This window comes from Solanum pennellii, chromosome 11, assembly GCF_001406875.1.
Source record: "Solanum pennellii chromosome 11, SPENNV200".
Taxonomy (NCBI): domain Eukaryota; kingdom Viridiplantae; phylum Streptophyta; class Magnoliopsida; order Solanales; family Solanaceae; genus Solanum; species Solanum pennellii.
This window is the reverse complement of record NC_028647.1, coordinates 61,271,844-61,297,082: the sequence shown is the minus strand read 5'-3', so window position 1 is coordinate 61,297,082 and position 25,239 is coordinate 61,271,844. Positions and strand designations below refer to the sequence as shown.

Genomic DNA, 25,239 nt, shown 5'->3' with positions numbered 1-25,239 from the left:
TGGACAATTCTTTTACAAAGAATATTTAGAATTTGAATATATTTTGTCTGAATATTTTAATCCTTATTTTTAAAAAAAAAATAAAAATTATCCAACTTGACTAGCTTAATCGTGTGTACATATATTCATTCGACTTGACACATTTTTGTTGATGTCCTGAGATTCTTAAAAAAAATAGACAGAAGGATGAATCAAGTCCAACCCAATGTAGATACTAATGTCATACAAGTCGTTATTGGGCTGACAAGAGCTATTGGCCCGAGAATGAGCAATAGGGCCAGTTAATCTGGGATTCGGGTTGAGTAGTGGGTATGAAACGGTTTTAACAAAAAGGGAGGTGTTTTAGGGATTATGCAAATTGTTGAGGAAAATGTCTAGTCCTCTCATCCCCTTTCTTTGAGTTCTACTTCTCATCTTCGATCTTCTTCTATCTTTAATTACTTGTTATTTCAATATTTCCATTGTAAGTCGGTAGTTTGATTATTGCAACTAGAATCATAAGGTTGTAATCGTGTTTTAGTGCTCTTATTAATATAGTGAGGGTTTCGATTTGGTACAGCTTGAGTTTCTTAAAAAAATAGGCGAATGTTTGGTGGACCCTTATACTTGTATCCGTTTGTATTTTGGACCCTCCTACTTACCCTTTTGTCATCTAGACCCCTGGACTCATCCAAACACATCATTTTAAACATAATATTTGATGTGGCATCCTATGTGGAAAGACTCCACATGGAGTGTCTATACACACAAAACTAGAGCGTGAGACACCTTAAAAAGTTAGATTTTTACTTTTAAAGACCATTTTTTTTCTTTATTTTCACTCAACACCATTTTTTTCTTGTTTATTTTTTCCTTCAATTTACTCACCTCTTTTTTGTGTTGATTGTATTGTATCTTTGTTGGTTTGATTTTGTTGGTCTTCACCATGACGGCTCGGTGTAGTCATAAATTCACAAAACTCATTTTTTATTCTTGAAGCTTCATCAAGCTTATCAATGGAGTTTTCATTTTTCAATACCTTATACCCACAATCACAAAAAAATACATACAAAATCGAGATTTTGAAAAAATAAAAATGACAAAACGTAAAGAACTATAAGGAAAATTGTTTTGTAGCAAAAAATAATAAACTTTGAGAAAATATTTAGAGGTGGAACAAAATGTGGGGTGTTAAGAAGAAGAACAAGGAAAATGGTGGGTGAATCTAAAGAAAGAACAAAAGAAGTGAAATGGATATAAGAAATTTGGTTGGGGTGGAGGCAACGATTTGGCTGGAGAGGGGGGGGGGGGGGGGGAGAGGGACGGGTTTGAAGAAGATGACTCCCCTCCCCTTTTTTTTTGTTCGTTTCATTTATTTATCTTTTAAATTTTAATGTTCTTTTCATATTAATATTCATATGTGGATTATTTTTTTTTTTTTTTTGCCAACGTGTACGTGTTTGTGCAATCGCATCATACCACATCAAAAATTGTGTTTAAAATGTTGTGTTTAGCTGGGTTCAGGGGTCCAGATGACAAAAGGAGAAGTAAAAGGGTCCAGAATATAAACATATACAAATACAAGGGTCCACTAGACCATTTCGCCAAAAAAATAGACAGAAAGATGAATCTTGCAACTTTTTGAATAATGCAAGGATGTTTTCTGTTCTCTTTTTTTATAACAACCGTAAAATATTACCATAACCTTCAAAGAACAAATACAAATAAAAGAGCACCTATTTCTGAAACAGAGAATAGGCCTCTAACAAAACAAAACAACTAGCTACATAACAAATGCTGAATAAATTGTCTACGTTTACTTACTTTTTTTGAACTACTAAGTAAGTGTAATTTTTCACTAATTTTCTTCTTTATTTGTGTTACTGCATCTTTCGTATGTACACGTATATCTCTAAATCTCCTCAAATTCCTAGCACGCCAAGTGTGGTATATAATTGCTCCGCAGATGGCTGTCATGATCTCTTTTTTGAATTGCTTCCAACGATTCTTTTTTATGTTTTCCAAGATTTGTACAATATCAATATTCTGTATTGAAACTTCTGTCAACTTTTATAATACAAGAATGTACTTTATATTTAGGTTATAGTTGAGGAATTGTTTTAACCAAAACTCTATACTTCTTTCTTTAATGACAATCATTGGTCACTTCTATATTTTTTTAAAAAAATTCGACAAATTAATTATTCGATCAAATTCATATCGAAAGTAATTATTACCATATTAATTGGCCATTCGACCAACTTATACGTACCTTCAATACACTTTATAGAGCTTTGGAACTTAAATTTTAAATTTCTACCTACAATAAATATGAATCATTTTAAATGAATAATATATATAAAAAAACACAAAATATTTAGAGGTACTTATATCTAAAATTTTAGACTATTTAAAGGAAAGCGGAATTAAAAATAAATAATTAATTGATACTTTACCGGAGATATATTTACCTAAAAATTTATTCTATTTATAAAATATTAATACATACATTACATATATATCCATCATTTAGTTGAATATATATATATATATATATATATATATATATATTATTTTAATTGAAGATACATATACGTGAAAATCTATTTATTTCAATATATACAAAATACATTAAACGTAGTAAAATCATATAAATATTTCTTAAGTTAAAATAAAATTAAAAGATATCTAAATCTATTAATAAAGTGAAAATTTTAATAATCAATCTATCGAGCTAAAATAAAATTTTTTGCGCGAAAAACATGTTACATCAGACCAAACACACCATAAATTGTCGTATCAATATGACTCTTAACAAATTAAAGTCGTGAGATGTTGACACGAGCATAAAAAAGAATCCCCCAATTGTCTCTATAATGTTTAACAGTGAGTTTTGAGTTCTTTGATATTCAAAATCCATGGAGTTGCTAACCCCTTTACCTCCTCCTCCTTCAACTCCTCCAAATTTCCCGTCTGGGTATTCTTCAATGGCCAGTTTCCGACGTGGGTTTTACAGGACAAGCCAAATCGTTGCTCCTCAGTCAAGGGAAGTTGTGGTAGAAGAAGAAGAAGAAGAACAACAAGGGTCTAAAGTATTTGTAGCTGTGGGTAAATATGTTGACAAAGGTGTTGCTTTGGTTCAGTGGGCTTGTAAGACATTTGGGAATTCTGAGATTTGTATTCTTCATGTTCTTCAACCTTCTCCATATATGCCCACTTTGTGTATGTAACCTCTTTTTTCCCTCTTTCTTGTTGTTGATGCTTTTTTTCATGATATTAAGATGATTAATATACTTTGGGTGCTTTTGGTAATGAGAATTTTGTTTATGCTTTAATGTTGTTCCTTAAAAAGATCATTTTTCTGGATCATTTCTAGTGTTTGTTGGTTATAAATGTAGATGATTAGTGTATCTCTTTTGGTTGTCCCGCTCGTGTGCAATAGCTCGTAGACTACACAAGAGAGATAAACCGTACTAGGCAAGACCCTGTTGTGCAGGCAAGGGGTTTCGAACTCGAGACCTTCATTATAGAAGTCCGAAGACAAACCATCTGAGCCAACGGGAGAGTTAAATGTGGATTATATATTGTATCATGATTATAGATTTAGCTTCATTTTACTGAAATTTTGTTCAATAAGTTGATGAAGTTTTGGTCATTTTAAGGAATGTTTGATTACATTGAGTTGTGAAACTCTTTGTTCCTGGAAAATAATTTTTGACCAAAAAGGAATGAGCAAAATTTTCCTTTACAACTATCCTAATTTTTAAGTCCATATCACTTGCTTAAGTCAACATGTAGCCACTGTTTACGATACTCATATATATACTTTTACCCAGAAGCAGATGCAGAGTGACGATATGCGAATATAAATCCATAAATATGTGCAATAAATAGTAGGTATGAACCCTAAACTTTTAAAATATAATGGGTTCAACGGTAAGAACCTTAAGAGCTTGAACCCATAAAGGTGTAGTGTTGAACCCGCCTATGGTTTTCCTGAATATTAGTCCGTGTACAATTACCATATGGCATCTATTTTCATAACCCTAACAATAGAAAATGATCCGGGAAATGTTTTCTTGCATTATGACAAACATTTTCCTCTCCACTAAAGTGCACCCTGTTAAAACCTTCCCCCATACAATACACATTTAGACTAGAAAAATTTAGAGGAAACGATTTATTCTTTTGACAACCTACAATCATGTGTTCATATTTGTGATTTTTATGCAGTGGGAAAATTGCCAGTTACGCAGGCTAATGCAAAAATGGTAGCCGCATTTCGAAATGCAGAGAGAGAAGAGGCTTGGAAACTTATGTCTCGTTATTTGAGTGTATGCTGCAAATCAAAGGTATCATTTATCTCTATATGATTGGTGTGGAGTGTTGTGGAGTTATTCTCCAGGAACACAGTCCTGTTTATAGCATATGTTGCAATTATTTTGTAAAACTAGGTTTCACAAAATTCATTTGGTGGATCATATTGAATAATGAAGAAGACCATACTAGTAACTGCATAACCATTTTACTCTATGATTGAAGAGTTGTTGATGCTAGTGTCCTGATCAAAGAGAATGATGATGTTGAATTGTGATTTTGTAATATTTGTATTGGTATTGCTCTTTCACCATTTCCTTCCTCTCAACATGTAGAATAATTTCTCTGTCTAGGTTGTGCACTGTTCCTGTGCTCAACTAATTTGCTTTAGAAGTTTAGTCTATTCTCACTAAGGGTCATTTGGTAGGGCGTATAAGTACAAAAACATACCCAGAAGTGAGGACTGAGGAGGTGGTGGTGTGTCCATAGCCGTACCCTGAAGGTAGATAGGTTGTTTCTGATAAGACCCTATGCTCAAGTAAAACATATCGACATCAAGTATTGAAAGAAATACTATAGTGAAAAAGTCAACTTAAAATAAAGTAGAAGAGAACAATAACAACAACAATAATATGCTAACCAAAACAAAGGAAACAACAAGTAATAATAGAACCGACAAATAAGATAATAGGAGAGTAATAGGGTTTATAAAAATAGTACTGTATATGACATATTAGTAATGCTAGGATTAGTTGTGCAGAAACTAGTTATGTAGTCTGTTTGGTTTGTTGTATCAAATGAATAGGGTGTATTAGAATATCATATTACTGAAGATGGTGTATTAGAATAGGAATAGTATCTCGCATGTTAATGCCATGGTGTACTATGTATAAGAATAGTACCAAATAGGGTGTGTATTAGTTATACATAGGTGCAGACACCAAATATAGGATTAAATTATACCAAAGCTAATATATGTATTATTTTGGTTAAAGAATGAAAGAAAATCCCACATTGGTATTTTTCTTTTTAAAAACTGAGATTCCACATTAGTGGTTAATGAGATGGGTGGTCTCCTTATAAGGTTTGGACAATCCTCCTTCATTGGATCTAGCTTTTAAGGTGTGAGTAAGGCCCAAGACCTTTTTTTTATGACAAGGAAAACCCGCAGCCGCTACCCCAATGTAGTCAAAGGCGCGCTTGAAGCGTGCTTAAGCCCTGAAGTGAGGCTCGAAACATGTTAAGCGCTTCACCTCGCTTTATGTGCGCTTCAGTGTCATCCTCAATGTTCTAAGGAAAACTTTTCTTTGCCAATGAGCCTCTTCCAAAGAAAGACACTAAACAATTGATATTTCACTTTATCATAATTTTTTTTTTCAATTTCTTTGGTCATGTATTTGTCATTCATGTTTATAATAATTCGTCTTGAACTAAACATATATGTTAGTAACTTTTTTCCTTTTGCGCCTTTTTTCAATAAAGCCCGCTTTATATGCCTTTTGCGCCTAAAGCCCCAACGGACCTTAGAGCTTTTTTTGTGCTTTTCGCCTTTGATAACATCGCGCTACCTTTTGGGTGCGCACAGGGTAAACCCCCCGCTCCTATACAATAGCTCGCAAATAACATAGGAGAGGTAACCCGCATGGAAGTCCCAAGCCCAAACCACTAGGCCACCCCGAAGGGTAGAGTTAGGCCCAAGACCTAATTTACAATTTTCTCTAATACCTCCTACCAAACCACCTCTAAAGGTCATTTTGCTACTCTGAATTGTTAGAACTGTTATCTTAGTGGGCTTACTTATTTTAGTGTGATTTGCATAGAACTGATAAAACTGTTACAGGGGCAAGTGTCTAATGTGACATCTTTAAACATGTCTGAATAGGATGAGCTAGGTCGGACCATTTCCTTTTATGATTCTTATGTGGTATTAATGATCATTGAGGTTGCTTAAGAACTTTAAATCTTAAATGGTAGCATTTTAAGCTGCTAGAGGATTTCTGTGTACTTTTTGGCTTTTGCTTCAAAATAACTTATGAGTAGATGTGAACAACTCTTTTTGGTTCTGAAACTTTGGGATGGGTTTATTTTGAGACTCAGACTCTGATCAGGCTGTGTATTTGTGGGATTTTTGTTGATAAATTTTACTTAATAGAATGGATGTCAAATGGGACCACAATCAGATATCTTACTTATAACTAGTTTTCTTAATGTGAGATTAGGATCTCTACAATCATTTACTTAGGTAACGGTTTTGACTAATTACTGAGCAAATGGTTAAAACGGCAGTAGAGGAACTTTTCCATGCTTTCCGCCTGAAGTTCTGTCACTTATGTTACCAATAAATGACTACCATCTCTGACTACTTCCATTTACGCCATCTCTTATTGCCCCTTCTACCCTTTTTGCATCTCTCTTCTCCTCTTCCCCTCTTCACCAAAATTCCTTCTCCCTCCTAATATTTATCGTCCCTTTAGTAACCGTAGAAACTTAAGCACCATTGTAGATCTCCACCATATTCCGTCGATCACAACCGTATTTCGTGTTTATCATGATCTGAGTATTCTATCGTGATGAAGTGCTGATGGATTAAAGGGATTGCCCTCTTGCAGTTCTTGTTGTTTGCTGGGTTGTACAAATGAGGAAGGTCATTGTTGAAAGCTATTTGGCTTTTCTCTCCTCTTTTTCCTCTTTTTTTTTTTTGTTCTGAAGGACATGTGTGGATTATTCAAATTGAATACATTGAATGTGGACATGAAAATGAACAGATGTATGGGTGACAAAATATCGATCAATCTAGAGAAATTAAAATGGAAAAAGTTCTTTAAAATGGAAATAGTTCTTCTTTGCCGTTTTACTGTAATGATATTCAAAAGAAAGAAGTTCTCCTGCTGATTTTCAGAATGGTACCATAATCTGAAACAGAGATTGTGGTGAGGAAAAGATGAGTGATTTTTAACAAATATAATCTCTTTTTCTAGATGTTGAAGAAACCCAGAGAAAGTGAAAGGAACAGTAAAAAGTGATGTGAAGAAATTTCTATTCAAGAGAATAAAGGTGGGGATGTGATAAAAGTTGACGAAGAAGTTGTTGGGCTCCAGGCTCCTGACTCTCCATCTCAGGCACCTTGTATTTGAATTTTCTGTTTGTACAGATCGCTCCCCTCTTCTCAAAGTATTCTACATTTTATCCCTAAAAGTCTTAACTTGTTTTATCCACTCCTTCGTGCCTCTCTGTCACTTCCCGCTATACTTTTTTTTTTGGACAAAGGTATCTTGGGCCACTTCTGGGATTACACTAAGTATGTAAGGTGAATGTACAGGTAGTCAACCAACTAAGCTACCAAGATTTCCCCATTGTTGTTGTTGTATATTTGGTCAAGGTTGTGTGCACCTTGATTATTCCAACAGTTACCTGATATCTCCCACAAACACAGGTATCGGGTAATTCGATCCACCTAGTTTGGGCAGATGGGAAGAAATTACCTAGTTTTTTTTTTCTTCTGTTGGGATTTGAACCTTTTACTGCGTGCTATACTTGATAGCTTGAGTGGGTTTGAGCCCCCAAAATATATTCTTTTCTTCTCTCACTTTTCTACTTTCTAATATCTTCTATTACATCCGAAACAAAGACTAGAAGTCCTTAAGTTTAAGTTATTTTTTCTATTACTTTCACGATTTCCTTCCTCACTACATCTTGACCAATGTTTGTATTACAACTGTTTTAGTCTCGTTGATTTCTGTGATTAGATTTGACATTTTATTGCTACTATACGACATGCAGGAATATGTCTAGATCTTTGCTACCTCTGTGACACTAATATTCTCACAGTATCATTCATTTAAAACTAAAACAACTAGTGTTTCACTGTATCATGATCTATGTACAGTAAAATCTGCTTTTCTTTTCATAGTAATGATGAGTATTTTCCTTGTATCATGTTACCAATGCAGTCACTTACAGAAGACGTGATAATATTTTCAGGTTAAAGCAACTGTTGCTATAGTTGAATCAGATCAAGTTCTAAAAGGAATTCTGGATTTTGTCAACAAACATAACATCAGAAAGCTTATAATTGGGGCTATACCGGAGTAGGTCTTCAACTTCTGGTCATTTAGATTACGTTCAAGTGCGATTAAACTGTTTGAACTGCTGTAGATTATGATTGCACTTTTGAATTCTGGATTATGTTATATGATTCAATTTTTGAATCACTTTGTCTTTTTGGAAAGACTTCTGGATGCTATAAAATATCTCAAATTCATGCGGTTCTGTTTTTGTGCGAAGGATCTTAATAAAAACTAAATCTTTTTTGAGAACTTGTTTCCTCCTACATGTTATTTTACCTGCATAAACCAGATTTATCGTGTCAGAGGCACCAGAATTGACCACAAAATGAAATGTCCTAGTTGCTATGTTGATCTCCTGGTATCTATAGTTTCTGGTAAGTGAGGCTGCTTAAGTGATAGAGTATTCCACCTCTTACCTAGAGGTTGAGAATTTGTGTCACCTATAGAGCAAAATTCGGATGAGCCACTGTAGACTCCTAGACATGATATTATTTTGAGGGGAAGGGATAGGGTTTTACCATATCAACCAAAAAGAAAGGAGAAAAGAGGAATCCCTAGTTTTGGAAACATTTTGAGTGCTTTGTTCATGTCTTGTAGCAATTTGATGTTAGTTTCACTTTTCCTGACTGACCTAATTAGCGAAGGAAATTTAGGTCTTTCTTTTCAACAAGGTAGTGCCCGGCTATGTTGCTCAAACTCTTCAAAAATGGCACAGGTTGCGTGATGAATCCTCCAAAGTTGTGCATTTTTGAAGGATCTGACATGGTTATGGCAGTACTTTTAGAGAATCTGAGCAACATAGGTGCCCGCGCCAGTTTGTGTTCATTTCAGGTAACTGTTCTCATCAAACTTGACGGGTGGGGACAAATTTCCTAGGGTAGTCAAATTGCTAGCTGAAAAGACTAGTAGGCTAGTCTAAACTTTCACTGTTGAAGAACTGAGAACAGTGGTCAAATTAGAGGTCTAGAAATCTGTGGAGTTGTCATTGCCTGCAGAACTGGTGGATTTCATAATACAACATATATCTTGCTTCAGTTGCTTACAAAGATGACAACAATAACAGAGCCTCCATCACAAACTAGTAGTGTTATTTATATGAATCCTCTATTTATCTGCTATATGTGGGACCATTTCATTCCAACACATAGTAGTTTCTCATTTGGACAAAATCAGTTCTCTTGACCTAGAAGCTCTTCAAAATCTCTCTTATTTTTACACGAACATACAATCTCTGAACAAATGTGAAAACATTCGTAACACTGGACCTAATGTAAGGATATCAACATGACAGAACCTTAATCCAATCTATAGTTGGTATGTCGATATGGATCTTTTCTTTCACCCTCAATATTTTTTGTTGCTAAACCTGTATTTACTGGAACAGTATATTTGCATCTTTCTGAATTTTCATCAAATAAAACTGGTCCCATGTACCCAAACTTACCAGCTATCTACAGTTGTGTGAAGGTTAAGAAAAGCTCCAGGAAAGCAAGTTATGCTGCCACAAAGTTCCCTACATTCTGTGAAATATTCTTTGTGTACAAAGGAAGACTAATCTGGATTAGACAACCCCCTGAATGCTCAAGCTTCATTGCACCTATTTCTCCTAATACTCAAGCAGGGGCTGTTGATGTATGCGGTTTAAGATCTCAGTGTCTGAATGAGGTTATCCTGTTCCCAGAACGTGTTCAGTCAAGCTTGTCTAGGGAGCTGCTGTCATCTGGAATAAAAAAGTTAGTTCTTGAAGCGGGGATTCCATCACAAACTGATTTACGGTTCAAGGATTTTTCTTCTTCCAGCAGAAGCAATCTGATCAGTGTTCCTAGTTTATCTATTTGGACAAGTTCTATTCATGATATCAGTTGTGCTTCTTCTGTTGAACAAATGGTGCCCTCTGATGCTGAGATGGAAAGTTTATACAAACAGCTGGCAGAAGTCAGCTCAGAATTTGAATCATCAAGGAATGAAGCTTTTGCAGAGATTCTGAAGCGCAAAAAACTGGAAGCTGAAGCTGAAGAAGCCATCAGAAAGGTGAAAATCTAGTTTCTGTATTCCTATTGAGGTGGTCGTATTCTTATTGCTCTATAGATCATTCCATACTTACATATTTGTGGAAGAACTTTATTGATGCTAGGACAACCGTAAAATTTGGCTACTGCTGGATATCTCAGACATGGAGGCTTATGAAGCTAAATTACACTTATTAGCTTTTCTTATATTGTGGCTTCACATTCATTTATGGACCAAAGCCATCATATCTAATGTACCAGTAGACCCTTTATGGGCTTGTCCAAGCTAAAAAAATTGAAGCCAGCACTTTAGAACTACTATACTCTATGTTTTCGACCAAGTCAATGCTACTGCATGAATCTCTGTGTAAGAGTGGTTCATTCCTAAAGCCAGTTTGTATCTTCTATACTGCGCAACTACCATTATAAGAGAAATGCTATGTGAATATTAATGTCATTTCTCATATTTGCAATGTCTATAACGGACTGAAAACACATAATTGGTGAACTATTACTTCTATACAACTGAAGTTTCCTCTAATTTTTTAATAAGAACTGAAGCTTCCTTCTTAGGCTCTGAAATTTAGAAATTTTGCTTTGTTGTAGATAAAAGCATTTGAATCTGCTCATGCACGTGAAGTTAAACTGAGGAAGGAAGCTGAGGATGCTCTGGAAACTACATTGCTGGAAAAAAAGAAGCTCTTGATGGAGAAAAAGGAGAAAACTTATGAGCTGTGCAAGGCCATGAGAAATATAGCCCTCCTGGATTGTCGTGCACAGGAGGCCGATCGACGGTGTGAAGAGATCACTGGAGAATTGACATTGATTCACTCCTCCATATCAACTCTCCAGCAGGAGAAGCAGAAACTTAAGCAGAAAAACACTGAGGCCATGCACTGGATTAATTCGTGGAAGAATCGTGGAAAATATGGAGGACAAAGTGCAATTGACTTGGCTGAGTGCTCTGTATCACTTGGGTTGGTTGAGTTTTCATCCTCCGATTTGCAGACAGCAACATGCAATTTTTCTGAGAGCTTCAGGATTGGTCAGGGAGGATATGGTGATGTATTTAAAGGAGAACTCTCAGATAAAACTGTAGTCATTAAGCAGTTGCATCATTATAATATGCAACAGCCATCACAGTTTTTTGAACAGGTAAACATCTCCATTTGATTTACATGCATGGATTGCAAATTGCATTTAGATAGGATTTGGGTTCCACTCTAAGTTTCTTTACTTCAGAGTTCCCTTTCAGCATAGCATGTGATTTTCCTTAATATCATCCAACTCAAGTGCATATACCTTTCCTTGTGCGCAGTTTGGTCTTTCATCGTAAGCTAAAAAGTGATCTCATAATTTTCTCTGCGAACAATTTTTTTATTTGTGTGCTTGCTCATATGATTAACTTCTTACATGCAGGTGGAAATTCTAGCTAAGTTACGTCATCCTCATCTGGTCACTTTACTTGGTGTATGCCCAGGATCTTGGTGCCTTGTTCATGAATATTTTCCTGGCTTGAGCCTCCAAGATCGCCTCTTTTGCAAAAATAACACTCGTCCCATGAAATGGAAGATGCGAGCACGAATTCTTGCTGAAATTGCGAGTGCACTTCTGTTTTTGCACTCTTCATACCCTGAAAAAATTGTACATGGGGATCTGAGGCCTGAGAATGTGCTCATTGATTCTTCGGGCAGCTGTAAAATATGTGATGTCGGCATATCTAGTCTGATACCTAAGCAAGCCCTACGATGCCCAAGTTTCGATCGTCTTAGTGAACCAAAGGGTCTGTTTGCCTACACTGATCCTGAATTTCATGAAACTGGAGCTCTGACACCTAAATCGGACATTTATGCTTTTGGACTTATTATCCTTCAAATGCTCACTGGAAGAACTCTAACTGGACTAGTGAATGAAGTACGCAGGGCAGTCTTATATGCACAATTAGACTCTCTTTTGGATTCATCTGCTGGGGAATGGTCTACATTTGTGTCAAGGAGGTTAGCAGAACTGGCATTGCAATGCTGTGAATTAAACAGTAAGGATAGGCCTGAGCTGACATCATCTCTTGTAATGGAGCTAAAGAACTTGAATGAGTCTGAAGAACAATCAGTGCCCTCCTTTTTCTTATGTCCGATTCGCCAGGTAAGTTATGTTCTTTGTACTATTAATCATTGTGGTCCTCAAGGACGCAGGATAGGAAGACAAAGATATGTTATTTTAGGGGATAAGAGTGTGTATAGACTTAAAAAGAATTGAGAGGGAGCAAACTGGTAGTCTGTTTCCCGGTAGTGCTGCTATCATGCTTCTTAAAGGTTGAGGGTACTACATTTGGTCATATCCTTTCTCTTCTCTCAACCACCCTTTCACACACACCCCCACCCACCCCCACCCCAGCAGAACATGGAATCATAAAATAAAAATAAAAACATAATCTGAATGTAAAATGCATGAGATGGTAGTTGTTCCACATGCATGGCATCATAGGCCTGTAGTCATAATTTATGCTGAAAATTGATCACTAAAGTTATAGATGATCCATCTAGTCTGCCGTGTTTGTAATTTTCATTCACTCCAATCTGCTGTTAGAAACAATTTTTCTGGTTTTCATGTTTGCAGCTCAATAATGCTCACATAATTGTGAATTTATTTCAGGACATAATGAATGACCCCCAGGTTGCTGCAGACGGGTTCACATATGAAGGAGAGGCCATTGAAGGATGGCTTGAAAGTGGTCATGATACTTCTCCAATGACCAATTTGAAACTAAGCCATTTGGAGCTAACTCCCAACCATGCCCTACGACTTGCTATCAAGGATTGGCTCTGCAACTTATAAATCCTCATATAGTAGTAACAATAGTGTAAATCGATATATATGTATATGTGGAGCCTAGGATACAAAAAGGTAACCTAAGAGCTAGTGTTACAAATACAAGTAAAATAGCCCCATCTCATAGATCTCTAATACACCAAAATGGTAAGACTCCGTGTTGATAACATGAGTAGAGGAGAACACTGCAATTGTCTCATAGACAATGTAGTAGTTATAGATTTTATAGATTGATTTTATGTGCTCTTGTTGTTTCTTTTGCCATTTTCCTGAGATGTTAAATGTTGCTGAAGGTAGAAGCAACAAGAATGCAATTTTAGTTTACATCAGGTTGTAGCAGTAGAGATATAACAGGGTTACTAAGGGGTGCGGTGGGGTGGTTGAGATCTCTCTTAGATACCAGATGGTTAAACGAAAAAACAACAGCAATGAACTAGGAAACATCAGTATCATTAGTAGCATTGTAAAGAAACACAAATTTGGGTATCATGCTCTTTCAAGAGAGCAACAATTATTCCATGAACCTGAAATGGAAGTATAGTTGCATTTCTGCATTGCTTCACCCTGTAGGTAAAGGTTATAACAGAAGCTCAAACCAGCTAGTAGTGGTATTAAGTCTGTAAGGGAACAACCAACTAGGTGTTTCTTAGCTCTATACATAAATCTTTAGGCGGAACGCTACAACTGTTCTGAGAGATAGATGAACGCATAAAACAACTATTCAACATACATATGCTGCTACACGTCCTATTGACATGCTTGGAGGACTTGATCTCCAGAAGAAAGCAGTGAGACTGACGTTAATCGATCTGTTTCTCTGAAAGGATGATCCTCTTCTGATGAAAATACCATCCTTGGTTCTTCTTTCTGTTCATCCAAAAGTGCTTTTGATTCTCCTTTGAAGTTCCATTTGTGCATTTCATCACTTGGTGCTATGTTTTCTTTTACTAAGTACTCATCATCCACTTTCTCACTAACTTGCAATTCATCATCATCATCATCATTTTCATGATGATTAAACTGAGAATTAGACCTTCCATAAGGTTTAATTGCTGATTTTTCCTCTGAACTAGTAGTCCTCCTAATGTTAAAGCTCCCAAAACCTTCAATCCCTCTTGATATCTTCCTTGATTTGTTCCTCTCTTCTTTGAGAAGTTGTCCATCTTCTAGCAGCTTCAATATCCTCTCAGATTTCTTCCTAACATTTAGCCCCCAGTTGAATCTGCATTACATCATTCAAAGTACCTTAAATGGATGGACATTCAACTTTTAGTTTATCGCGACAAAGTTGTAGAACCTAATAAATTTTGTACGATGGAATTACCAACAACATACTCAGTATAGTCACACAAAAGGCAACTGGAGAGGGATATACACCTTATCCCTATCTTATGAAGATAAAGAGACTGTTTCCGAGTTGAGTTATTTTCCCATTCTAGAAATTAGTTTTTGATGACTTGTTTACCATACATGATCATAATTAAATTCAACTTGTAATAATGTTTACCCTTTCTCATCAATAAGTTGAAAGCTTCCCATTTCCCTTATAACATCTTTATCACTTTGAAATTCCTCAGCAACACTTTCAGGTCCATGAGTCAACAAGTGTTCCAACACTATCACAGCCTTATATGAAACCCTCCAATTCTTTTTATCAAAACTTGACAATCTACATCATACAATTAAACATCATCAAGCCTCAAAATATTATCCAAAAAATTCCAAAAAAGAAAATAATAAGAAGAATTAAAATTAACATACTTTTTATGTAGGATCCCAACAATTCTCCAATAATCATCAACTTCAAAAGCTGCCTTGGAAATCATTTTTAATGTTTTTGTGTCAGGTGCACCTGGATTTCCATTTGTAGCTTCTTCTGTCAATCTTCAAACAAACATCATCGTTAGAGGGATAATTCTAGTTGTAAGATATCTAATAAAATCGTTAAATTTAAATTAAAATCTCAAATATTCAGAGTTTCTTTCTATGAATGATCCGATCCACAAGAACCATAATTGGTAACTATTTTATCAAATTAATTTCACGTACGATCACTAACTTGAAAAAAAACCCTACTTTTTGTAAAAGAAACCAAAAAACGACTTATCAAAATTCGTTAATATAACAATAAAGTCACAAAATTATTTTTAAAAAAAACTATGTGTAAATAAATCAGAAGATACAAATGATCAAAAAAAGTCAAAATTGCTCATCATAGTACAAACACTAAAGAAAGTGGAAATTATAAATTACTCGTAGCTAACAATTTTTTTTTTCCCGATGATCTATTACTATCATGATATATAAAATTTTATCAGTCGCTAATTTCAAAACTTACATCTGAGTTGGTGTAACATCAGTCAAAGCCAATCTAGCTGTCTTGATCTTCTCCTTAAGGAAGAAAGAAGCTTGTTTCTTGAATTCATGGAGAAATGGTTGAGCCATAATATTGTTACTATTTTCCCTACCCCTTTGTATTGTTGACATAATAATCTTGTTAATTCATACAAGAAAAATAAAATAAAAATGAAGGATTTTGGACTTTTTGGTAAGGGGTAGAAGAGGTTAATAATCAAATGATGCAACAAACCAACAACAGACACCTAATTCATTAATAGTAATTTTTTTTAATATTAGTGTTGTTTGTACATACTTCGACTTATTTCACTAGCTATCTATCGGTTCAATTTTTAGATATATTAAATGTAACGAATCAAATTAAGTGAGTTAGTGATATGTCCAAACTTAGGCAAGTTGAAGGAGTCATGTATATTTATATTTAATATCTCTCATTAATATTGCGTACCAAATGAATCTGCCGACCAAAACTTGAGATGATTAAAAGAAATTATTTTAACTTTTTATAATTTATTAAAATTGAAATTCTAATTTTATGATTTATTTTTTTAAAAAAATTATTTTATTAATCACTAGGTCATATCCGACTATACACCTAATACTTCTCATCTAATTAATATTAGTGGTCATTGCCTATGTAATGAGAAGGACACTTGTGGTGATAGAGATGACAAATTCAAAGAAGAACTATTTAGATGGATTTGTTGAACTTTTGTATGTGTATTATTCAAAGGTCAGATTTCCAAGATGGCTATATAGTGGTTTTTGAATATAATATATATGGATTTGAAGTAACAAAAGTGTGTACCTATAAATTAAAATATTCAACATCATGGAAGGACATTAGTAAATTTATTAGCACCTCATATTTATATTAATGTTTATATGTATATCTTTTATTATTCAATCATGATAAAATTGTTTCTTGTTTTCATTACGTTAGGATTAAGTATTTATCATCATATCAAAAGTTATAGTTTACAGAAAAGACATTATTTTACATTTTAACTATATATGTTTATAAAACAAGCATCATGTTCGATCATGACATTCACTCCTACCACCTCAATCTCCTTGTGGACCTTTCTATAGTCGAGATATTGGCATATTACTCAGTAAATTATTTTCATTTTTCATCCGACGTCTTGTATTATTTCAGAAAGTTTACTTTATTATTGAAGAAAATTAAAATTAAAAAAAATAACTTTTTGAGATAATAATTATTAATTGAGCGATTATGATAAATAAATTTCATAAAATACTTCATCACTACCCATAAGAGGTGTGAGGTTGGCATTTCAATATCATGTGGATCATGCACTTCTCCAAACTAAAATGTGTAATTTATATTGAAGGATTTGGTAAAATGTCCTATTCAATTAGCACATAATAAAAAAAAACAATTGTCAATAGAATAATATATTCACATAAATTCTACTTTCTGTAACACATAAAACATGTTACACAATCTGTGTTTAAAATAGTATTACTGATTACAATAAATTTTACAAAAATATAAAATTACTAAAGTTTAATAAATCAGTGAAGAACAGAAGAACATAAATTAATTCACAAAACTAAAATCTATAAAAACATATCAGAATCTGAAAAAAATAAAATGAAAAGAAGAACAAGTCCACTGAATGCACAGTGTCCTCTTAAGAAAATTATTCTCCTTTAGTATCCGAGGTTTGATTTGGAATATGTCCTATCATGATAGAATGATCTCAATCACCAATGTATTGATACCAAAATGCTAGTGTTAGCAAGCTACTCAACGACAGTAAAGTACTAAATACACGAAGAAAATTTATGCAGAAGAAATAGAAATTTCGTAAGTAAAAAATCTGAAGAATCAGTGGTATTTATAGCCAAGCTCTGGGACCAAAAGAATGCAACCTTTCAAAAAATCACACGGCCATTCCAGAAAGTTTGCAATCTTTCAAAACGGTCATGTTCATGAAAGTTGCAACGTTTCAAAATAGTCATCTCCAAAAACGGGAAATTCAAATTAAAATGAAAAAGTGTTTTAAATAAAACGAGTCGCGCGGATCCGAGTCGGGTCGAAAAGTTTCGATTAATTAACTAAATATTGAAACATTTTGGCCATTTAATTTAATTTAATTAATTAAATAAATAATTAAAACAAACTTTGTCCAAAAAATAATCTCTCGATCATTGTTCAAAGCAAAAGCCAAAGCAATCAAAACCGAGTGAGCCATGACGGCAGCGAGAGGGAGGTCCCTCTTTCCAACCCTTTTAACAACTAATAAAAGTGTTTCTCTACTTAAACACTTCTCCTTTTCTTTTCACCACCAATGAGGAAAAACTATCTTTTTACTAAAGCATATGAGAACTTTTCAATTTTCTCTCTTTCCATCTTTCCTCCGTTCCTCATTAACTCTTGCTATATACCCAACAAAACACCCCAAACTTTTTTCGAAGTTGAAAATCTTCCATAATGATTTATATTTTTGTTGGATTCCCCCAATTCGTTTTTCCATATTTTGAGTGAATTATATATTAAAAAACGCAAATTATTGAGGATAGTTCATGTCTAAAATTTAGAATTGCTTAAATGAGATTTTGAGTTTGTCGAGATTGAAAGACTCTATTAGCAATTAAAGCTTCTTTAAAGCTTAATTTTGAAACTCGATATGCCACGCACGTAAATTGTTTTGAGTAAAATAATATACCACAGATTCAAAACATCGAAAGGATCTTATATCCTAAATTTAGGACTACTTAGGGAAGATTTAAGTTGTAGTGGTGGTAGGATTGCTCCACCTTTAACCAGATGTTTCGAGTTCGAGCTCTGGGTATGAAAAAACTTATATTAGGAGCGCTACTTCCGGATTGGCCCTGCGATGCGCGATTCGAATTTATTCGGGACTTCAATGTTGATTCCAAAAACCTAAAAAGAACATATTTGAGTTGGTCAAAATTTGGAATATATATATATTGTATAAACAATGTATATGAACGTATATACATCTTTGAATACATAGATATACATCCTATAAAACACGATTAAATACTATTTATATTATATGGATACGTTACCTATACATAATCATTCATTTTGTTGAAATTCTACTTTTTCGATGGATATTGTTTTCATTGTTAAAGAGATAATACATACTTTTCTCCCTAACCTTAATATTAACTTTTGTAGTATATACTGCATATATTCACCAACATGCCCATTGAAGACTGAAAAAAAGACATGATAAGGAGGGATTTTTCAAAGGTAGTAAATACTCTTCACATTATTCAATTATCGAATACATATATCTTTATATACTTTACATTTAGTATCAGTAAAATAAATAAATAATTTAATATATTCATTATAAGATACTTTAATTAAATGCTTGGGAATTTAGAGTTTGTTTACTCTTGCCACTAAAAATAGCTTATCTTATTTTTAGAAGCATACTTTTGAAATAGTTTTTTTTAAAAATGTTTGAAAAAGGAAAAAAAATAGTTTGTGTTTAATTAATTCATTCAAAAAGTATTTTTGATAAGTAGATTGTGTTTGACTAATCATTTTTAAAGAGCAACTTTTACATATATATATATATATGTGTATGTATGTATAATTTCGTTGGCAAACCATTTATATAAATTGTTGACAGCCTCTCGTTTGTATAAATTGTTGGCAGACTCTTAATTCAATTTTATGTGTTTATATATCTGCATAAAATTTGAATTTGTATACAATTCAATCGAAATAAACATTTGTATATCAAATCTCTTTCTCGCTTTATACAACATGAATTATATATTGTAATTTGTAAATTTATGTTTGTATAATGCGATAAAGACAAAGGCAAAAGAAAACTGGATGGAGGAAGATCTATATTTGTATAATCATAAGTGTACATGACAAAAATATATGTATTTGTATCTGTATATACAATTTTCTCTCACTTTATACAAACACAAACGCATTTTATACATTTGTGTTTGTATAAAAGCGAGAGAGGCGAGGGAGAGACTGGCGAGCGAGAAACCTAGGGAGAGAGGCGGATGACAACTGTTTGTTACGGGTTATAATTATATCAAACTCTGGTTATATCATTTTATTTGAATTAATAGTTTGCTATTTTTATATTATTTTTTTTCCCTTTCTGAAAAATGCTTTTGGGAATTAAATTATGAAAAATTGACAAGTATCAATGTACTTTTAATATTAAAATTATTTCACAGAGAGAGACATTATTTTAAATATCTATTATAAATTTTAAATTAATTTTTAAATTAAATTAATGTGTATATATTTAAATTTTCAATCAATACTATACATACATAAATAAAAATAAAAATATAATATTAACATAATAATTTGAATATAATTAAACATATCAAACAAAATATATTTATAAATCATTCCAAAAATCAATTCACTACATACGAAAATTCACCACAACAATAAATAAATACAAGGAATATAATAATTTTCTACTTCTTCATAGAAATTTTGTGTTTCTTCCCAACAATTAAAAAACCATTTTTCCATCCAATTAAAAACAATTTTAGTTATTAACAAAATACTTTAATTATTTCAAACGAAATATTCCTTTTCAAAAAATATACTCCCTCTGTTTTAAAAAGATTGCTCTAGGATTTGGCACGGAGTTTTAGAAAATAAAGAAGACTTTTGAATCTTGTGGTCCTAAATTGAAGTTATGTCAAATGTATTAAATTGTTCTTCAATCTTGTGGCTTAAAACATTTCATGTGAAAATGTGAAATTAAAATGTTACCAAAAAAAGAAAAAAAGTCATCTTTTTTAAACAGACTAAAAAAAAGTCATTCTTTTTAAAACGAATAAATATTTAGCATCATAACAATAATATCAAACAAACTCTTAGGGGTCGTTTGGTAAGCCGCATTAAAACAAATAGTCCATGTATTATGGATGTTATTATTTAGCACTATGTTTGATAGGAAATTGAGTCTATGTATAAATAATTCGTGGATTAGTTATACCTCCTACATGGTATTATATGATGTATTACTTCGTTTTTTGGTACAAAAATGAATAACACATGGATTAGTAATGCAGAAATAGTAATGTAGAGATTTGTAGTGCAGGGATTAGTAATGCAGGATTTATTTTTATCAAGTGTTTGGTTCATTGTTTCCAATCCCAACTTGTGTTTAAAATCAAATTCTTTAAAAAACTCCCTTCCAATCATACCCTTAAATTATTATATAATTGGGTCAAGGTAGATAATTATCGGAAAATATTTTTTTATGACATTCTAACTAGCTATGATAAGAATAATTTTGTTGACATGTTTCCAATTTTCTACTTGAATTATTTGAGGATAAATAATTTTCATCTTAATAAATTGATCACTAATAAAATGTCAATTTTAAATTTAAAAAAGATTAAAAAAAACTATTTTTAAAATTATAAAGACGGTCAACAATTGTAAAATTGAATAAACCATGTACATTTACACATAAAAAATTGCAAGTTATAATTTTAATATGTATATAATTTTTTTAAATTGTTCAAAATACGAATAATTAGTCATATATTTGTCTTTTAATTAGTAAATGTTAAATAACTCACATTTCAAATTTGTATTGATTTGAATTAGATATATTTAGTTACAAATAAGTCTCTCTAAATAATTTGTAAACTAATTTATTTAAATAATTTTACTAGTACAAATATAAAACATAAAATCAAGAACTTAAAATAAAAATTAAAAAGATTTGAGGGATATTTTTGTCTTTATGTGCTTATCCCATGGTATTACAAATACCTCCAAATGCAAGGTATTAGTATTACATCCTATAATACCATGTAGGATGTATTAACTAATCCATTGATTAGTTATACATAGGCTCATTCCTACCAAACATAGTATTAAATTATACCATATATAATACATGAATAATTTCTACCAAACGCCCCCTAATACCTCCAATTTGGAGGTATTAGCAATACATGGGTTATAATACCATGGGATAAGTCTACTAAAAAGAAAAATATCCCTCAAAATATTTTAATTATTTTATTTATTTTCTTGATTTTATGTTTTATGGTTATGCTAGTAAATTTATTTAAGTAAATTAGCTTACAAATTATTTAGAGAGAGTTGTTTGTTAATATATATATATATATATATATATATATATATTTGTACGATTTTCTAATTATTTGTATTTTGAACAATTTATAACATTGAATAGATATTAAAATTACAACTTGCAATTTTATGCGTAAATATAGATGGTTTATTCAATTTTACTATTGTTTACCATCTTTTCAATTTTAAAAGTTGATAGTTTATCTTTTTTGAAATTGAAAATTGATATTTGTCAATTTACTAAGATAACAATTATTTATCATCACATAATTTAAGTAAAAAAATAAAGCAAACATGACAATAAAATTGTTCTTTTCATAGGTAGTTAGAAGGTCATACATAAAAAAAAATTATCCGACAATTATTTACCTTACTTAATTATATAATAATTCAAGGATGTAATTGAAAAAAAGTTTTTTATAAAATTTTACTTCAAATACAAAATGAAATGAGAAATAATAAACCAAACACTTGATAAAAATAATTTCTATATTACTAATCTTTACACTATTAATTCCTATATTACTGATTGATAATAGAAATGACTCAAAAATCTTAAAATTGACCCACAATAGGACAATTGTGAGGGGGCGCAAGGGGTTGGTGAGGGGACAGGTGGGTCCAAGTGAGAGATCACATATTTGGGTGTCAGTGACAATATTGTTTTAAAAAACAAGTGTGATATGTTGATTAAATTTATTGAGTGGCCACACAAATACAACAAAGATAATACTTTCACTGTTTCAAAAAGGATAACATAGTTTGATTTGAAATAGAGTTTAAAAAAAGAAAGAAGACTTTTTAATCTTATGATTTTAAATTAAAATTATATCAAATGTATTAAAATTCTCTTTAATTTTGTGGTCTTAAACATGTCACATGAAAAGTTAAAGTTAAAATGTTGCCAAAAAAAGAAATGAGTCATTCATTTTGAAACATATTAAAATGGAAATAGGGACATTCTTTTTGAAACGAAGGCAGTAATATATTTAGTATAATATAATATTAATAAAATTTGAAAAGAATAACGTTTCTGTATAAATTTTAGATATAAAGGTTTGAAAAATATCTCAATTTTAGTCAAATTTGTTACTGTGATACTAAATTTTCATGAGGACCTATTACTTTTCTAAACTATTTAATAGTGTATTTTTTTACCTCCGAACTATTCAATAGTGTATTTTAAAGATATAAATGTGTCTATGTGGACACATTACTATTTATAATTTTGCATCATTTTTTATGTTCACGTGGACAAATATATATGTTTAAAACACGATCTTAAATAGTCTAGGGAGGTAATAGGTCCTCATGAAAGTTTAGTATCGCAACAACAAATTCAACCAAAATTGGGGTATTTTTCAGATTTTTATCCCTAAAATTTATCATTATTTTAGAGGTAAAAAAACTATTTTCGATAAATTCTAGAGTCAAGAAAAAATAATTCAAAATATATAAAGGGAAATAAAGATGTTCACGAGAGAATACTATAATCAATTTGATAAATCATTCTAAACAATAATCAAAACAAGATACAATAATAATTAGTGTAAAAAGTTACCAACAATAACCAAATTCGAAGGACAAATAAACTAATACAAATGAATACTCCCTCCGTTTCACAAAGAATGACCTGGATTACTTGACACGGAGTTTAACACTTTGTTTGGATCATTGTTATCCATTATTTCATAATCTATTGTATTGTATTGTACTCTATTGTATTGTATTGTATGGTAGATATAATGTTTGGCCAGACTGTATTGTTTGTTGTTGCTTAATAGCATTTTAATTGTTTGATTTGATTGTATCGTATTGTATTGTAATTTATAAATTTACTAAAATATCTTTAATTATTCCAGTATAAGAGATTTGACTATATTTAAATAATTAAAGCAAAGGATAAAATAATATTTTGAAATATTATGTAAAGATATAATTGGAAAAATAAATTAAGTAACAATGGAACACATCAAATTGTTTGTTCCATAAAATAGTGGTTTTTATTGTTACGTAACAACAAAATTTAAAAATACAGTACAATACATTTTAAGTAACAATCAAAACAAACATTTTAGGTATAGCAACGATACAATACAATACAATGGATAACAATGATTCAAACATACTGTAAGAGTATAAAGAAAACTTTTTGTATCTTGTGTTCCTAAATTAAAGTTAGATTAGATGTACAAAATTGCCTTTTGATCTTGTGGCCTTAAACATGCCACGTGGAAAACTGTAATTAAAATGTTAATAAAAAAAGAAAGAGGTCTTTCTTTTTTTAAACAGACTAAAAAGAAAAAGAGGTCAATCTTTTTTAAACGGAGAGAGCAATAGAAAAGAAAAATAAGTCACACGACTCATGAGGCTCAATAGTATTTTGGAAGTTGCAACCCTAATATGTTTTTTTGTTACTTCCCTCTTATCCTTTTATTTTAGGAAAAGGGATAAATATATTTTCGTACTATCGTAAATAATATGTAGATATCATTTGTCATACTTTTGGAATATTTTGTCTCTATCATTCAAAAACTAGAGCATGTATATACATTGTACTAACAGACATACATGTGTCATAATCTTATCCGTTGATCCGACATTTATTAATTAAATCTGATTAACGGATAAGATTGTGCTACATATCCCTGTTTAGTCGTCTGTTAGAGTCAGAGGCGTATATATGCTTTAGTTTTTAGTAGACAGGGACATCAACGCCCCAAAAGTATGATGGAAGATATCTACATATAAATTTTATGATAATTCGGGATATATTTATCCTTTATCTCTTTTATTATAATGATTTGCACCCTAATTTTCTTAATTCTTTGCAAAGGCATAAATATGTCGTTTCCAATTATTTACAAGAATAAATAGGAAATTACATATAAAGAAAAATAAAAGGTAATTTTTTTTATATATATACAAAAAAAAAAAAAACTTTTTCATTAAAATGCAAAACAATGATTTGTTTCTAGTACTTCCTTTATTTAATTTTTCTGTCTTTGTAAATGCGTTAAGACAGAAAAATTAGAACAATTAATTATATTATTGGTAGAAAAGAATTTAATAATATAATTATTATATTTTTAAATAATAAAAAAAATAACTATTTCTATATTATCCTTACAAATGATTGAAAATGCAACATTTTTTAATTTTGCAAAGGACTATAAAGATTAGGCTGGATATTATTAAATCAAGGGGTAGGTTACAAACTTACAAAAGAGAGTATACATTAGAGGTGTAAATTGCGATTTACTCCTCAATTAACTTAACTAACATCTTATTCTAAATATGTATCTTTTATACTCTCTCCGTCCCGTATTGTTTGTCATGATATCTATTTTTAGAGTCAAATTATAAAAATTTTGATTAACATTTTAAGATGTATACTTTCATCATATTAATATGCAAAAAATTGTAATTTATAGTACTTTTCATATAATTTTAGAATATCTAAATTTTTTTTTAAAATATCGAATTAATGTGATCTAATTTAACTTTAAAAATTAGTCAAACTGACTTTCGAAAAGTGCAACATGACAACATTTCCGGACAGAGAAAGTAA

General features: G+C 31.7%; 2 protein-coding genes across 2 annotated transcripts; one reads left to right on the top strand and one right to left on the bottom strand.

The window, feature by feature from the left end:
• Positions 1-2,793: 2,793 nt before the first annotated feature.
• Positions 2,794-13,447, top strand: LOC107003136 (U-box domain-containing protein 33-like). The gene is made up of 7 exons (XM_015201403.2): positions 2,794-3,201; positions 4,213-4,331; positions 8,278-8,384; positions 9,821-10,394; positions 10,979-11,527; positions 11,792-12,514; positions 13,025-13,447. Exons 1-7 carry the CDS (start codon positions 2,898-2,900, stop codon positions 13,205-13,207), a joined length of 2,559 nt encoding a protein of 852 aa, XP_015056889.1. The 5' UTR covers positions 2,794-2,897; the 3' UTR covers positions 13,208-13,447.
• Positions 13,448-13,630: 183 nt separating this feature from the next.
• LOC107003263 (epsin-3) lies at positions 13,631-15,801 on the bottom strand. Its single transcript, XM_015201567.2, has 4 exons — positions 15,540-15,801; positions 14,963-15,085; positions 14,709-14,870; positions 13,631-14,423 (listed from the first exon to the last, which is right to left on the bottom strand). The coding sequence occupies exons 1-4, from the start codon at positions 15,686-15,688 to the stop codon at positions 13,949-13,951; spliced, it is 909 nt and encodes a 302-aa protein (XP_015057053.1). The 5' UTR covers positions 15,689-15,801; the 3' UTR covers positions 13,631-13,948.
• Between the last annotated feature and the right edge of the window lie 9,438 nt (positions 15,802-25,239).